The 18316-nt window shown below is 40.8% G+C and overlaps 1 protein-coding gene across 1 annotated transcript in view; it reads left to right on the top strand.

The window, feature by feature from the left end:
* The window catches only part of LOC136695048 (scavenger receptor cysteine-rich type 1 protein M130-like), a 42785-nt gene that overhangs the window by 2346 nt on the left and 22123 nt on the right, over window positions 1-18316 (top strand). Inside the window, exons 3-10 of the mRNA XM_066668863.1 lie at window positions 2833-3135; window positions 3618-3797; window positions 4195-4497; window positions 4634-4942; window positions 5079-5381; window positions 6210-6518; window positions 15731-16033; window positions 16192-16488. Coding sequence (XP_066524960.1) covers window positions 2833-3135; window positions 3618-3797; window positions 4195-4497; window positions 4634-4942; window positions 5079-5381; window positions 6210-6518; window positions 15731-16033; window positions 16192-16488 — 2307 coding nt within the window. The remainder of the gene's footprint in view (window positions 1-2832; window positions 3136-3617; window positions 3798-4194; window positions 4498-4633; window positions 4943-5078; window positions 5382-6209; window positions 6519-15730; window positions 16034-16191; window positions 16489-18316) is intronic.

Genomic DNA, 18316 nt, shown 5'->3' with positions numbered 1-18316 from the left:
ATGTCAGTTTTTCTTAGTTGCTAGAAAATGTTTAATGTCAGGAGTTTAAAAATGTTCAACTCAGTTCACACAACTCTCACACAACAACAAAACAGTTCATTGGATAATTGCAACAAATCTAAATATAATAACTACTGACACGTTTCATGATTATAAATATTGTGACATCACCAGAGGCGGAGTAACAAGACCTATATTGAACCCTTAAAAGTGCACAGGGAAAAGGAAGCAAGGGAACAACGGTAATTTTGGTTTGGTATGTGGCAGAACTGATGCGGTGGTGTAGCAGGTAGTGTCGCAGTCACACAACTCCAGGAACCTGGAGGTTGTGGGTTCAATTCCCGCTCCGGGTGACTGTCTGTGAGTAGTTGGTGTGTTCTCCCCGTGTCCGCGTGGGTTTACTCCGGGTGCTCCGGTTTCCTCCCACAGTCCAAAAACACACGTTGGTAGGTGGATTGGCGACTCGAAAGTGTCTGTAGGTGTGAATGTGTGTGTGTCTGTGTTGCCCTGTGAAGGACTGGCGTCCCCTCCAGGGTGTATTCCCGCCTTGCGCCCGATGATTCCAGGTAGGCTCTGGACCCCCCCGCGACCCTAAATTGGATAAGCGGTTACAGATAATGGATGGATGGTAGGATGTGGCAGAACTGATGCGGTGGTGTAGCAGGTAGTGTCGCAGTCACACAACTCCAGGAACTTGGAGGTTGTGGGTTCAATTCCCGCTCCGGGTGACTGTCTGTGAGGAGTTGGTGTGTTCTCCCCGTGTCCGCGTGGGTTTACTCTGGGTGCTCCGGTTTCCTCCCACAGTCCAAAAACACACGTTGGTAGGTGGATTGGCGACTCAAAGGTGTCTGTAGGTATGAATGTGTGATGGAATGTGTGAGTGTGTGTTGCCCTGTGAAGGACTGGTGCCCCCTCCAGGGTGTATTCCTGCCTTGCACCCAATGACTTCAGGTAGGCTCTGGACCCACAGCGACCCTGAACTGGATAAGCGCTTACAGATAATGAATGAATGAATGAATGTGGCAGAACTGGAATAGCCTCCTGTTCACCTGATTGGTGAATAACGCCCTGCACATAGACACTGCCACACACCAAGCTCAACATTTAACCCCCCATGAGTGCCACAGCCCCTCCCCTAGGGTCAGATAGCATCTTGCATGGCCCAACAGCTCTTTATCTGAACAGTTCCATTTTTGGCAGTGCATTGATTGCAGCAGTGCACAAACAGCTCTGCATTTGTCCACTGACCCAGCCAGCATGGGTGGTTTGTTTATTGGGGCAATGGGGCGACGTACCGCCAAATAAGGGACCATTACTCTATCACAGCATTAACCTATGGCTTTGCATTAAACACTCTCTGCCAGATAGTGTGTACCACCTCTGAGTATCACAGTCAGTTATGTTTTATCTCCTTTGTGTTTCATTTTTGTGCTTTATTACATCCACATTCAGAATTAACTCTCAGCACATTACAAATATTTATATATTCTGTGGTGTAAAGACATTTTACAAAACATTGTGTAATTTTTAGTTTGAACTTTCTCCACTTTCTGTAAAGATTTTCTATAAAGTTTTTATTGAAATTATTTTTAACATAGAACATAGTTTAATGTGGTTTGAATGTCGAGGCCTGTTTATTTTTTTCTGCCTCTCTGCCTGAACACTCAGGCCTGGGGTTTGGCCTCATTTGGTACAAAGTTGTCCTTCAGCACTCACTAGGTGCAAAAGTAACAGTGAAAAAGGAAATAATATTTTTTTATTATTTAACTTTATTTAGCGGCACGGTGGTGCAGCAGGTAGTGTCGCAGTCACACAGCTCCAGGGACCTGGAGATTGTGGGTTCGATTCCCGCTCCGGGTGACTGTCTGTGAGGAGTGTGGTGTGTTCTCCCCGTGTCCGTGTGGGTTTCCTCCGGGTGCTCCGGTTTCCTCCCACAGTCCAAAAACACACGTTGCAGGTGGATTGGCGACTCAAAGGTGTGAATGTGTGTGTGTGTGTGTCTGTGTTGCCCTGTGAAGGATTGGCGCCCCCTCCAGGGTGTATTCCCGCCTTAGGCCCAATGATTCCAGGTAGGCTCTGGACCCACCGCGTCCCTGAACTGGATAAGCGGTTACAGATAAATGAATAACTGAATGAATAATTTTATTTATTTATTTAGTGTAGTGGGTTAGGGTAAAATACATTTTTGTTTGAGGTATAATTTGGCATGCATTGAACAGAAATATATTTTTGGTATAAAGACATATTTCACTCAAACATGGTCATCAAGTTTAAGTACTTTACGTTGTTTTGAAAATGTCTGGATGTACAGAACTGTTCAAGCTACTGAAATTACATATGCTTTTGTTTTCCCATAAAATATAAATGTAAAATAATAAAAAAAAAAACGAATGTGTTATGCTCTGAAAAGTTTATTAATTTTGAAATGGTAAAAATATCAAGATATCTCAAAGAAGTTCAGTATATTCATAATTACATTATTATTGTAAATTAGGTTTTTAGAGGCCTTTTTATGACACAATCTGGTGAATATCAGATACACAAGCTATAGTCCACCAGATAATTATAAAATCTGCTGCTCACCCAATTATAGATGGTGCTCTCTTAATTGTATATGGTGCTAGTTCTTTTTCTTTATGCTAATTTTTCATGAAATTAAAAGCTTAAAAATGAAATACATAATTTTCTTAAATCTTTGCATAGGACAGAATCAGTGATTGTTGTAATTGATTTCAGTTCTGTAAATAAACAATTTTGCATACTGTGTATGCACTTGTGTCATTATTAAAAATTGCATTTTGTAATCTCTATTGTTACTTACTGATATTTCAGGAGTGCGGCTGGTTAATGGTTCTCGCTGCTCTGGGAGAGTGGAGGTGCTTCATGGAGAGACCTGGTCCACAGTGTGTGATGCTGGATTTGATCAGCAGGATGCAGAGGTTGTGTGTAGAGAGCTGGGCTGTGGGCGTCCTGTGGAGGTGCTGGGAGCAGCTGCTTTTGGCAGAGGGGAGGACCAGGTGTGGTCAGAGGAGCTTCAGTGTAGAGGAAATGAGTCTCAGATTCATTTCTGTCCAAAATCATCTTCAGTCAAACACAACTGCTCACATGACAGTGATGTGGGAGTGGTGTGCGCTGGTAAGAGGGGTATCTTTTATCAATTAAACTTACATTCTTGTTGATGTGATGTATATTATGTTAAATATTGCCACTGTCCATTTAAACATATATCTTTTTGTGGATTTTTTGTTTACTGGATCATTTGAACACAGCAGCTGTCCATCACAATCTGTAAAAATGTTATAATGACTGGACCAATATGCTCCTAGATTTCCTGGGATAAAAGGTTTTACAATTATTTCCATTCTCATGTAAAGTTAGTATTTTAGGAAATATATGTTTTTCACTGGACAGTGATGATTTTAAACCCTTCATCTATTATCTGTCGCTTATTCGGGTACAACAGTTCAAGCAAAGATGCCTAGGCTGAACCACTGAAGCCAGGCTTGTGGGGAGGGACTCCTCTGTGAACTTCCGGTAGCCAGGAACATGAAATTTGAAATGTACACATTCTCTTTTATTTTCTGTATTTCTGTAATATGTATCTCTCTGTTGTTCAGGCAGTGTGAGGTTGGTGGATGGTGGCAGTCGCTGTGCTGGGAGAGTGGAGGTTCTTCACAGAGGACAGTGGGGAACAGTGTGTAGTGATGACTGGGATATGAGAGATGCTGCAGTGGTGTGTAGAGAGCTGAAGTGTGGGGAGGCTGTAGATGCACTGAGTGATGCTCACTTTGGAGCAGGTTCAGGTTTAATCTGGATGAATATTGTGGACTGTAATGGATCAGAGTCTACACTGAGGAACTGTAAATCACAAGGATGGGGTAAACATAACTGTGGTCATGATAAAGATGCTGGAATTACATGCTCAGGTAAATTCATTTTTGTGTTTGAGACACGGTTTTCTAAGTTTTTTTTTTTTTTCATTTTTTCATTTTATTAAAGAATAAAAAAAAGCATTACAGTTTCAAAAAAATCTATATAAATTTTGTCAGTGCATTTCTTAGACAATTTTTTTTCTCCAAAGACAGATATAACTTCTCATGGTCTAATTGCTAATTATATATATTTCTGCTAAAAATAATTCAAAATTTGTAACAGAATATAACAAATCAATATATGTCAACAATATTATTTCAGGAGTGCGGCTGGTTGGTGGGTCTCTCTGCTCTGGGAGAGTGGAGGTGCTTCATGGAGAGACCTGGTCCACAGTGTGTGATGCTGGATTTGATCAGCAGGATGCAGAGGTTGTGTGTAGAGAGCTGGGCTGTGGGCGTCCTGTGGAGGTGCTGGGAGCAGCTGCTTTTGGCAGAGGGGAGGACCAGGTGTGGTCAGAGGAGCTTCAGTGTAGAGGAAATGAATCTCAGATTTCCTTCTGTCCAAAATCATCTTCGCTCAAATACAGCTGCTCCCATGACAATGATGTGGGCCTGGTCTGTGCTCGTAAGAACTGATTTCACATATGAAACACAATTTCTGACTTCAAAACAAGTCATGGTGATTTTATCTCATCAATTAAATAGTTATTTTTCTCACTTCTTTTCATTTTTTTTCCACTTCATTTGTTTTTGGGGTGCAGACAGTGTGAGGTTGGTGAATGGAAGCAGTCGCTGTGCTGGGAGAGTGGAGGTTCTTCACAGAGGACAGTGGGGAACAGTGTGCAGTAATAACTGGGATATGAGAGATGCTGCAGTGGTGTGTAGAGAGCTGAACTGTGGGGAGTCTGTAGATGCACTAAGTAATACTCAGTTTGGAGAAGGATCAGGACCAATCTGGATGAATTATGTTGACTGTAATGGATCAGAGTCTACACTGAAGAGCTGTAGATCAAAAGGGTGGAGAAAACATGACTGTCATCATAGTTTTGATGCTGGTGTAATCTGTTCAGGTAAATTTCTAATTTATTGATCACCTTAACATCATATTATTCACCGTCTGTTTATCATTATCTTAATCTCTCACAAAAGTTTCATAAAAAATATATTAACAATATAGATGTCTTTACTTTTATAATGCTATTACAGGAGTTCATCTGGTTGGTGGTTCTCACTGCTCTGGGAGACTGGAGGTGCTTCATGGAAGGAACTGGTCCACAGTGTGTGATGCTGGATTTGATCAGCAGGATGCAGAGGTTGTGTGTAGAGAGCTGGGCTGTGGGCGTCCTGTGGAGGTGCTCGGAGCAGCTGCTTTTGGCAGAGGGGAGGACCAGGTGTGGTCAGAGGAGCTTCAGTGCAGAGGAAATGAATCTCAGATTTACTTCTGTCCAAGATCATCTTCAGTCAAACACAGCTGTTCACATGATGGAGATGTGGGTCTGATGTGTTCTGGTAAGAGCTGTATCTTGGAATTTAATGTTTTATAGGTAGTCATAGTTATAATGAACTGCAGGATTAAAATACTTAGTGTTACAAATTATTCTTTTCAGTTTTCAGGCCACAGTCTCAACAACAAGACAACAAGGTTATGGTTCACTCCTCATGTTTAACAGGTTAATGGAGTATATTTATTTATTCTGGCACTTACCATGCTGCTAGAGAAGGTCAGAACTAAGTCTTCCTGCTAAACTTTGTACAGTGTCTGCCAGTTTTCTAGAAATTTGCATATGGCAGATGAAACCAACAGCAACATTTGTTCCCTAACAAAAAACGTAAGGGTTGTACAGATGTACTTGCTCCATTTGCTTGTTTATTTCCAGCCCAGTTTTTTTTTTTTTTTTTTTTTTTTTTTTTTTTTTTTTTTTTATCATTCATTTTTATTCCCCATTCAGAAGGAGAATATATGGGGATGTACTGTAAATAATCATAAGCAGGTGGTCTCATTTTCACAGATCCTTGTAGACCACACTATGTAACATTTGTTGTGTTGTCTGGTTAAATATTTTCATGAGCATGTCAGTATGTGGAAAGTAAACAGAAATATGGTGTTTCTTATCTGTAGCATCCTACAAACATCTGCCATTATTTGGGACATGAAGAGGAAGCCCTGGTTTGTGAAGATGTGTTTCAGGAGGTTGAAATTCCTTAACAGTAAACCAGCTTTCTTACAGTAGCTCAAGAAATGACTCTAGCATGTAGCATAGTCTACAAATAACTGTATATGCCTTTGTGATTTCTTGGACTTGGTTCTGAGGTCTTGGTTCTCTCACTGTTCTACAGAGAGTGTGAGATTGGTGGATGGTGGCACTCGCTGCACTGGGAGAGTGGAGGTTCTTCACAGAGGACAGTGGGGAACAGTGTGCAGTAATAACTGGGATATGAGAGATGCTGCAGTGGTGTGTAGAGAGCTGAAGTGTGGGGAGGCTGTAGATGCACTGAGTGATGCTCATTTTGGAGCAGGGTCAGGAACAATCTGGATGGATGGTGTTGACTGTAGAGGATCTGAGTCTACACTGAAGAACTGTAAATCAAAAGGGTGGAGAAAACACAACTGTGACCATAGTTCTGATGCTGGTGTCATCTGCTCAGGTAAAATAACCTAAAAATTAGAAAATGTATTGATTCCTACCTGTCAAATGTGAATTTATTCACACAGCTTCATATTTAATCAGGTTAATTTTCATTATTAATTTTTGATTATATGTGAGTATCCCAAAATATTACAGTCCATATGGTATTATTAAGTATTATCTTTAGGAAGCTGGTACACAAATTGTGAAAAGTTTTCTCTGTTTTCTTTGTTTTTTAGATAGACTAATTGTTAAAAGGGACAAATAAATGTATATATCTTTTCATCTGTAAAGACTGGGAGAAAATATTTTATCATCTGTTTCCAAAACCATCTCCATACAATTTAACACATACTGCAGGACACTAAAGTTCTATGCCCGTTTTTAATTGAATACTATGTAAGAATTGGGCAGCACGGTAGCGCATAACTCCGGGTGACTGTCTGTGATGAGTTTGGTGTGTTCTCCCTGTGTCCGTGTGGGTTTCCTCAGAGTGCTCCAGCTTCCTCTTACGGTCCAAAAACACACATTGTTTGGTGGACTGGCTTCTCAAGTGTCCGTAGGTGTGAATGTGTGAGTGTGGCGCACTGCGAAGGTCTGACGGCCCTCCAGCATGTGTCCCCACCATGTACCCGGTGATTCTAGGTATCCCACCTCGACCCTGAATTGGATAAGCGGTTACAGACAATGAATGAATGAATATGTAAGAATGGGCATTTTTTGTGTCCTGAGCTCCCCCTACCTGTTGTTAAGTGTAATTCACATTTACGGTATTGTCGTGAAGTCTCTCACAGACACACACATACCCCTCCCTCTCACTCAGTTTATTTGGTGGAAAAACGTGTAGTGGATATGATGAATGTGTATTAATTTCTAATAAGAAATTTTGACTTTCTGAAGATGTGATTTTAAATACCCAAGCTTTCGCTAGTTTTGAGAGACATCTCCAACAAAGATCGGAATGTAAGATTAGCATCCAGAGCAGGCTCGTAAAACCTCACTCCAGGAAGTTTACGACCCAATGTCCCAGGGTCAAGAGGAGAATCTCAGCAAAGTGCAGAGAGACAAACAGACTCAAATTTGATTAAAACTGTTCTCTCAAACCTTTTGAAAGATTGTTAAACAAAACAATCACAAACTTTAATATGTGCACAACTGTTTGGGATTAATCCTGTTTTGACAATCAAAATAGGTGGAAATAATTTACATGTATATATATATATATATATATATATATATATATATATATATATATATAATTTAATTTTGGCGCCCAACGTGGGGCTTAATTATTTTATATATATATATATTTTAATTTTGGCACCCAACAGTAAGGCTCTGATTAATAGTCGTGATCGGAAGTTATGATTCCTGTACAAGAAAAAATCGCACACTAGTAAGTTAAGCGCAGCCTTGCGCTTCAGCGATAAGAACAGCCTGTTTTAAGAGATACAGGCCTCACAACTGGTTCCTCCCACCTCTAATTCATAACTAGGACCTGTTCCTAAATTAAGCCTTGAATGTGAGCGATGATTGTCATTTCACTGTTGTTTTGATTTAATGATTAGTGTGAACACGCTTTTCATTCGTGAAATTATTAGGCTGCTTCCGTGCGCCCAATTGTGAAGTAATACTGTGGGTTTGTCAGCTGTGCTGCATCACTGTTTAATCGCCTGCATGAAAAGCGTATGACACACCCGGGAGAGGTTAAATGAATCACTATGAGCGAATCTCCGTATATGTGTACGTTCTGAATCGCCCAAAAGTCTGTGAATTCCAGCTTTTGATCGGCAAATTTTGTACCTCTGATATACGGCTTGTTAAAATACGTTCATAAATGCAGGAATTGTTTGTGTCAACCCATAAGTAGTGAGACCGCGAATCCCGCGGTCATAATTGCACGCAGAATCTCGTGCCTTGAATTTGTAAAACAACGTGAATAGTGAACTCGCTCTAAAGCGGCCCAAACAAAGGTCCCTGTTTTGTTTAAGACTGTCAATGGTGTGTTTTCCCTTCAGTTTCCGAACTGGAATGGTTTACATTATGCCAAACCAGTGAACCTACCCCAGGGGGAGGAGTTAAGTAAATAAGGTGTCGCCACTGACCCAGCCCTGGAAACACCAGGAGCCCTGTGGCTGACTTGTGCTATTGCAACTGAAGTCAATTTATGGTGCCCCCTTTCGTATGATTTGCGCTACTGCATGTAAAATTTCTCTGGTGCACCCTTGTGTATAACTTGTGCTATTGCAACTGAAGTCAATTTATAGTGCCCCCTTTCGCAAAAGTTTCTCTGGTGCACTCTTGTGTATGACTTGTGTAAGTGCAAGTTAATTTAAAGCAGTTGTCTTTCATATAGTACAGTTAATTCACATGTAAATTGTAAGTTATATTTGTTGTACTGCTTCTATCCTTTACTCATACTTCCATAAGTGGAAGTAACCAATTACTGATTATAAAATCTATATTGGTTGAGGTGAAATAAAATAAAACTGCAATAATTAAACATTAGTTAGTATTAAATCTGACACACAACCCAGTCACCAAGCATCAGTGGTAAGTCCCCTGACTGAGGTGTATTTGTAATTAGCAAGCTCAACAGGAACCACAGTGTCAGAATATACAACCATGATCCACAGCGCTGAGCCCTCTCACATGGCAAATCTGATGTCACAATTAATGGCCCTCCATTTAATGGAGAAACCTAAAGGTGAGGCCTTAATAAAGGTAGTCAGCCAAATGGCTACACTAGCAATAGAAAAAAATCCAACACACTGTCCAGGACATAGACTTAGAAGCAGTGAAAACACAAATGATGAGCCCAGAAATGGAGAAATGCTCGCAAAGAGCCTGATCATTTAATGGCACTGCATGCAAAAACAGCAGAACTTGCTGCAGTCAAAGATGAACTCCAATTGTCTCAGCACCTGCAGTCAGAGACAGAAAGCAAGCTAAACAGTGTTAAAGCAGAGCTAGAGAAGGCACGCTCACAGCTATTTAGCAACCAACAGAGAACCACTCACATTTATAGGGAGCTGCAGAATCCGAAGTTCAAAGGTATTCCTGAGTCACCTTTCCCAGCACCAACAGGCCCTACACCAGCTCCAACACTGGAGGCTAACAGAGTCCTCCCAAACACAGGTGAACATTGTTTACAACACAGTTTAGCTATGTGCCCCCAGCACAGTACCAGACTCCCTCCTACATGGACCTGGACAGAATCGTGCACCACATAATGCGCTTCGAGCCAAAGCCGGATGGCTCAAATGAAATCTATTCGTACCTAAAAGACATAGATTTCTTTTTGCAAAGGTTCCCCGGAGCCACGGTAGATGACAGAATCTACCTGATCAGAATGACATCCAGCAGGGAAGTCAGCAGTTTCATTGAATGGCAACCTAACTATGTCAGGAGACAATATGATGTGTTCTGTGACGCTTTGGAGAAGGAGTTCTCCAATCAGCTGTCACAGGCAGGACTGGTGACAGCACTACAAGTTAAACAACAAAGGCAGGAGTCACCCCATCAGTACTATCACCGCCTTAGACAAGCTTATTTCGAGCCCCGAAATGAACCAGGAATGGAAGAAGAGTTGAATTTCAAAACACTGTTTGTCCTAAATCTCCATCCCAACACTAGTTATTATCTAGGGGTTGCAGCATGTCCACGCACCCTGTCTAGCAAACAGCTGCGTGACTTAGCACTCAAAGGCTTTTTAAAAGACCAACAAACCTTAAATCAACGGCCAGGAATGCCACAAAATTTTAATTGTTACACTCAGCCTTCCCCCATGGAGCTAGACGAAGCCTCTAGGGCTGAATCATGGTATCCAAAACCTGCTCCATCTCACAGGCTTACAGAAAATCAGGAGATTAATAAACCCTTACAATCCAATAGGAGTTCTCCTCACTCCAGTCCTCACTGGTCAGGTGAAACTCAACATCACTCAAACCCCTGTGTTAATTTGTTAATGTCAGGGCACCCTCAGAATAAATTCCCAGTCAGTAGGCATGAGAATCCAGCACCCAAGGAAAATATGTTGGACCACCGATGGCCCCAAAACTCTCACACACGCGACAAAACCCTAGACAAAAGCCCCTGTCCTAATTCGACTAACGAGAACAGGGATGAGAACTGGCACCAGTGCGAAAGCTCAGATGATGCGAATGGGTCTGAAGTATCTGGAATTAGCACAGAAATTCCAGTAACCACTGAACAGGTGTTTTCGCACCTGTGTAACAAGGAGCGTCAGACAGCTGACCTCTTCTCAGACACCTCAGGTGAAACTGAGCATGACCCCTGCAATTCAGACTCGCACGTCTGACCTCTTAATTTCACGGTTGTTCAAGGTGATCCACCTGCACCACAGTTCCTGGGCCATTTAACAGAAAAGGGGGGTGCTCGTAGATTAAACTTGACCACAGTCCTGGAAAAGAAGCTTGTACAAGAAGCTATCTTGGACACTGCATCAGACATCACACTGATGTCATCCACACTCTTTGATGAAGTGTGGGCTGCAGCAGACCACACGCCACAGAGATTATAGTTACAAAACTGTTCCCTCCAAATTGTGCCTTATTCATACACTGGTATCAAAATAAATTCTGTGGCAAGAGTGCTCATAACAATAGGACCCATAAGTCTGGTTCACCCTGTATATCTGTCTCCTATTGAAAACATTCCCTTCCTTATTGGCAAGGACCTGCTCAACAGGCTTGAGCCACTGATTGACTTCAAGTGTTTGAAGATCTGGGCCCAGGTTCACAAACCCCTGCCCATCTCACACACACATCACCTTGAAGCTCAGTCCTGTCACCTAAACACCAGGTCCACAGAGACTACTAACACCTTTCACACTCCAACAATGACAAAGGATGCCATGAGCCAGAGAATCTCAGCTCATGATGAACAAATGACTGTCCACACAATAACAGTCCCTTTTGCTAACACCCATTTGGATCCCAAATGGCCTCCAGAAAGAGATAAATTAAAAGACCTGACGAACCAGGGTAACCACAAAAACATCCCATGTGATTTTGATTCCATTCCATTCTCAAGTGCAGGACAAAAAGGGATTAAAGTGAAACATCACATAGTCCAGCAAAATACATACAACACACAACAAGATAAGGGCAGCTTGCAAAACTCCTCAGAGCCGCATTTGCAGTCAGCCAGCAGAGACTGGAAAAGAGCAAAAAGGGGATGCAAAAATGGTTATGACCAAAATATGTTCCGTGAAAGGCTGAAAAGGGGGGACAAGTTGCAAAAGTACAACTCAATTAAACTGGCCCAAAAGTTCATGAAAGGTGAGAAACAGGCTCATAAGCTCCTGCCACAGCCAATCCAGTCATCTCCGGATACGTAAGGTCACATGGTTTCATGTCTCTCATGGCTCATGGGTTGGTACTGAAATTGTGCATACTACTTCCACAACCGAATATATATTACAAAAAACAAACAAACAAACTTTCATCTGTACCTATGTTGCATCCGCTTGATAAAGTAATATGTGGTATATAAATCTAGAAATAAAAATTCTAATTTCTACTTCAAGCATTGTATTCCATTCTAACTTGTGTATCACTGTCCGTCGCGACACACAGCTTATTCATTAAGTCACGACGAACTATTCAAAAGCGGGGTGACGCAGTCAGCACACAGTACTGTTTTAAATTTTTTTCTTTCCTCTGGAAAACTTATTTTTCTTTATTTCTTCAGCAATCTAAGGTGATAACGCTCACATTCAATGCCTAACAGGCCTATGCCCACTAGTCATGTTAAATCAGAGTTCTTAGTAGTTAGCTTAACTATAGAGGAACACCCTGCTTATCCAGTAATTACCACTAAGGCAAAGATACGTTTTTAAGTATTTGCATGAATAACTACCCTTGAACATTTCCTTTGATAACAATAAGATTTCCTAGTTAACAGACACTTTTAATGTAAGGTGAACCCTCATACCAGCATATTGGATCAAGCCCAATAAAGGTGTATTCCCATATTAAATGATCCCAGAAAGGTATCAACCCTGAGTGTATGAATAAATGATTCCACTGACCTTGCTATTCACATTCATCTCTGCATTATCAGCTCAATGCTTCTAGAAAGAAAGCATGATCTGAAAGGGGGGATATGTAGTGGATATGATGGATGCGTATTCATTTCTAATAAGATATTTTGACTTTCTGAAGATGTGATTTTAAATACCCAAGCTTTCGCTAGTTTTGAGAGACATCTCCAACAAAGATCGGAATGTAAGATTAGCATCCAGAGCAGGCTCGTAAAACCTCACTCCAGGACGTTTACGACCCAAGGTCCCAGGGTCAAGAGGAGAATCTCAGCAAAGTGCAGAGAGACAAACAGACTCAAATTTGATTAAAACTGTTCTCTCACACCTTTTGAAAGATTGTTAAACAAAACAATCACAAACTTTAATTGGTTTAAAGTTTAATTGGTTTAAAACAATTTGAAGTTACATATGTGCACAACTGTTTGGGATTAATCCTGTTTTGACAATCAAAATAGGTGGATCTAATTTACATGTATTTAAGGTCATTTTTGTTTTATATGAATTTATGTAGAACCAAGGTAGGTAATTATATAGAACATGGTTGTCTTTTTCTTAATGATATTACTTTGTGTTAACACATAATCTTTTATATTGCAAAGTATTCACTCAGGGATGGTCAAGTCTTTGTCTTGTCAAGTGTCATAAATTCTATATGATGCCACTCCCAAGCAAGAAAGGCTCCAATTCTCCCTCATTGAGGACGAATCAAGTATTCGGGGCGGGTTTTCTAAACTCTGGATAAAAACCTGTGGCACCAAATGACACAAGCTTTTTCCAGCTTTTGAGCTTTTTCACGTTTTTGAGATTTTAAGCTGTTTGGGCTTCTGCCCCTTTTTCTCCAATGTTCGACTCTTCACTTCAAGGCTCCAGATACTTGGGGCGTTATATCTTTTAGCCTTTTTCAAGGCTAAAAGAGTAAAATGACCTAAGTTTTGGAAATGACTCTGCAGGCATCAGACTCATGACTTTCTTAAACAGTCTTGGACTTTTAAAGCGTGGTCCAGATAGAAACTACCGATTAAGAAGAGCTATAGTTTAACCCTAGCAAAATTTCAACGCCACACCCAGAGCATGAAGGCAAACTTAAACCTCTGACCCTCCAAACGACGACAACGCCACGAAGAGGACTGCTGCACGCACCCTCAGAATGATCTTCTGAGATGTAGAAACCTGCACAGGAGAGACCTGCATGGACGTGTCTCTCTCTCTCTCACGCAAGGCGGCAGATCAGCGATGACAAAGAATCCCCACAGAGACCTTCAGAACACCACCAGCTCCGACGGCTGCTTCTGAAAGCCTCAGGAGAAAATGAACGCTCGCGGTTGCAACCTACAAGGCCCGCGTCTGCAATTCTCCAGGAAGTCATGCCGGAAGGCACCGTCAGTGACATGCTCCCCGTTCATCTCCGGATACGTAAGGTCACATGGTTTCATGTCTCTCATGGCTCATGGGTTGATACTGAAAGTGTGCATACTACTTCCACTACAAGTGCTATGGTTGACAGCAACAAATCAATTTTCTGATTGGTTAAACCAACCTCGCAATCTGATTGGTCCAGCTAAAGCTTTCCTATTGGTCCATCAATTGGCTGTCAAAATAGTGTCTTAAATGCGCTACTGCAAAAAGAGATTCGCACACACAGCAGAGAAGGCGAATGTGTGGATTTTTTCCATCTCATTCAAAAACTCCCACAGTCACATTTGGAACCTTAAAAAGGTTTGCTATTGCACATTTTAAGCCGTTTGAGAAGGTACTGATTCACACATTCACAACATTTGATTTATAAATGTAAATCTTTTTTACACATTTGTGAATTTAAATTATTATTATTGTTGTTTTTTTAAATTTGTGCATTCCAATACATTTGTGGATTTTAGTTTTACGTGTATGTAGTTGCTGAAATGCAGTTACAAAGTCTGTATTGTATTACAAACTCATTTTTTTTTCAAACTCAAGCTCAACATTTTTTTACCCTTTTTTTGACTCCATACACTAATGTTTGCATGTAAAATGGTGACTCACGACTAACGAGGCTTTATGTAATTGCTCTGATGAGCAGAGGCATTGGCCAATGTCAAGAATCTCAAAATGACATTAATCTGTCACATTAATCAGCCAACCGATTAATCAGACGACCACTGTTACACACAGGTCAATAGAGAGCTCCAGGATGTATCTCTCCCTTTTTAGAAATTCGGCATTGAAGAGTCAGGAGACTGGAGTTCAGGGTCAACTGGAGTTTATTTACACATACACAGGATCCTGTATGAGTACAAATGGGTGATTGCAGTCTATCCCAGGATGACCTGGAGTTTGGAGGTTCAGAGGTTTCCTTACGTGCATGCAGAAAAGCATGGGCACAGCTTTGTCATCAGTTTGTCACCTGTTCAGTCTATAGGCAGTTCATTCTGAACCCATTCCAGTCTGTTCCCAGTCCAGTTTTACACCAAATATTTTAGGAGGGCCTTATATGCATTGGAGATGTGGGGGAAGGGAATAGGAGGAAGAAGAGAAGTTTGAGGAGGGCTAAGGGGGATGATGAAGAATATGGGAATTGGGGGAGGAGTAAGAGGAAGAAGAAGAATGAGAGGAGGTGTAGGGATAAGGGTGATGATCAAGGAAAGAAGGAGGTAAGATAGAGGAAGAGGTATGAGAGGAGGGGTGTGATGAAAACCACAGTTTCTCTCAGTACCTGGTGGAAGTATATATTCTTTTCTTTATAAAATAAGCAATTTTTAAAATAATAATTAACCAGTTATATACAACAGGTGTGTTACAAATGTAAATACTATAGAGCAATGTTTAAAATCACTGTGCAGCCAATTAAACAACTGTTGCTGAGAAATTTACCCAGTTAGCATCCACGAATTTACACACACACACACACACACACACACACACACACACACACACACACACACAACCAAGTTTATGATCCATCATATGACCCTCTAAAAATTACTAAAATAAAATATATCTGTATCTTTCTGCACTGCTCTGTAATATAATCATTCATATTAGTCTGAAAAGTTACTGATATATACATATAGATAGATATGTCCACCAAGGAAGGTGGCATTTTCTTGATTTTATTGGCCAGCTGCATCTTATTTTGATAGTAATTATGTTGACAACATATTTATTTCCTGATATTTAAACTTCAGGGGTTCGGCTGGTTGGTGGATCTCACTGCTCTGGGAGACTGGAGGTGCTTCATGGAGAGACCTGGTCCACAGTGTGTGATGCAGGGTTTGATCAGCAGGATGCAGAGGTTGTGTGTAGAGAGCTGGGCTGTGGGCATCCTGTGGAGGTGCTGGGAGCAGCTGCTTTTGGCAGAGGGGAGGACCAGGTGTGGCCAGAGGAGCTTCAGTGTAGAGGAAATGAATCTCAGATTTCCTTCTGTCCAAGATCATCTTCATTCAACCACAACTGCTCCCATGACAATGATGTGGGCCTGATCTGTGCACGTAAGAACTGATTTCACATTTTAAAACATGTAATGCTTTTTTTTATCTCTTAAAAACCAGCTATGGTGATTTTATTTCATCTTGTCAGCCATCAAAGAGTTATTTTTCTTACTCCTAAGAAAAGTTATTTTCTCACTTCATTACTTTTTATTGTACAGGCAGTGTGAGGTTGGTGGATGGTGACAGTCGCTGTGCTGGGAGAGTGGAGATTCTTCACAGAGGACAGTGGGGAACACTCTGTGTTAAGGGCATAAATGACAAAGCTGCTTCAGTGGTGTGTAGAGAGTTGGACTGCGGGGAGACACTGATCATAGATGTGGATAAACTAGGATCTGGGCCAATCTGGATGAGTTTTGTGGAATGTGAGGGAACAGCAACCTTTAAAAAATGCGGATCATTAGGGTGGGGTAAACACAGCTGTTATCATGAACGTGATGTTCATTTGATCTGTTCAGGTATGTGTTTTAATTTTTTAAAAATATTATGAAATGTTCAGTAACACTTTACAGTTTTGGTACATATTCAGTGCATACTATTGAGTAGTTCCTGCTTGTACTAAGATTTATATACAACGAGCAACAAGAGAGTAACACTTTGGGACTAAGGGTCGACCAACTGATTTCCCAGAACGTACTTAATGTAACTACTGTTGTGTGTTTGTGTGTGTGTGTGTGCACGTGTGTGGTGGCTGGTCAATAGAAAGTGCCCATCCTGTCTGTGTGTATGACAGAAGCACAGACAATCAAAAACTGTTGCTGAGAGAAAATGCAAAAATAGCAGCATAAATTTAGCCAATCAGCATCCTCAAAACTGAGGCATCTGGGGCACTCCATTTTTATCCTCAAAGAGAGTCAGCCATCAGTAGAGTAAAGAACTGATGGTAAATGGTGGTCACTAAGGGCACCAAAATCCTGCAGTTTCCAAATTCGGTATGATCTCTCTCTCTTCTTCAAAATCTGTCTGAGAGAAAAATTTGTTGAAGAAACTACAGGTCAAAGAGCTCAGTCCAGACACACACACACACAAACACATGTTGAGGGAAAATGAAATGGTAGACTCTAAGCCCTCAATTGTTACTCTTATTAAAATAAATATACAGTATCTCAGGGTCATGTTTAGACACAGAGCAAGAAATTCAGGTTCCCTTATTAAAAAAATAGATTTTTTTGAACTTGTTGTTTTAAGACATCTTTTTTATCAGTTAGCCCAGACTGATAAAGTTTTGAATAGTCTATTTTCCCAAGTCTCTGACAGAGTATCCGTTTCAGATGTATGTAGGGCTTTGTGCATCAGGTTTTGGGCCTTACCTCAGACGTTCTGTATCTTGGGTGAACCACTAATTGATGAAGTTTGTGAGCTGCTCAGTTATAGAAGTGTGTATTAGCAATACCTGAACCCACTGAAAGCTGCGTTTCCCTAGTGTGAATTTAGGCTTTTATTTAACTCCATATCCTTCTAACTCATGTTTAGATAAGAATGATAGAAATGTGTGGCACATTATGCTTAATCTAGGTGTCCAGAAAAATAAATGTCCACATGATGATAAGCAATGACACAAAGGGGCTCAACGTGAATATTAGAAAGTTTTCTTACACACTCTGGTTTATTTCGCTACCGAAGAAATTTTGTTCAGATGGGGCCATACTATTGTAGACCACCATTAGTCCTCCTAAATTACTTAAAGCAAGCAGAAATTTTAGTAAAATGTACAGTAATTTTAACTTGGCACACCTTTAAATCTTGTCCCTTAAACAATATTTTATCATTGACAAAGAAGCAATTCTGGCTCCCCTCGCAACTGGGCTGTGTTCCCCATGTGAAGGAATGATGTTCATATCTTAAAATCTTCTGAACATTTCCAGTGGGAATCATGCTAAAAGAAACCATAGACAATTCTCTAAATTCATACTGAGAATACAGTTCATTTTTATCTTTCACAAGACGGAGTGTCTGATATTTTCAGTGTGTTAAGCTGGCCTTACTATGAGGATTCTGCCAGTTGCGTTCTGATTGGCTCTGTACACTCACGTATACACCCTTCTGTGTATCATCTTGTATTGGCTGTGGTACTGGTTCGACATGTACACTCCTTGCCGACGTAGCAGACTTGTGTTTCTTTTGTGTGTCAGTGAAATCCTGCATTAGTAGGCGGTTCTTGGCCACGTTAAATAGTGAATGATGCAAGACTATTCATTCAATAATTATAGTCATAATAATAAAGATCTGTCAGATTTTTTAAATGGTGTCAAAGTTTTGCTTAAATCCTCTTTCAAGTATGCATTC

The sequence above is a fragment of the Hoplias malabaricus genome, chromosome 4 (assembly GCF_029633855.1).
Source record: "Hoplias malabaricus isolate fHopMal1 chromosome 4, fHopMal1.hap1, whole genome shotgun sequence".
In the NCBI taxonomy this organism is placed as follows: Eukaryota; Metazoa; Chordata; class Actinopteri; order Characiformes; family Erythrinidae; genus Hoplias; species Hoplias malabaricus.
This window is presented reverse-complemented; position numbering and strand designations above follow the sequence as displayed.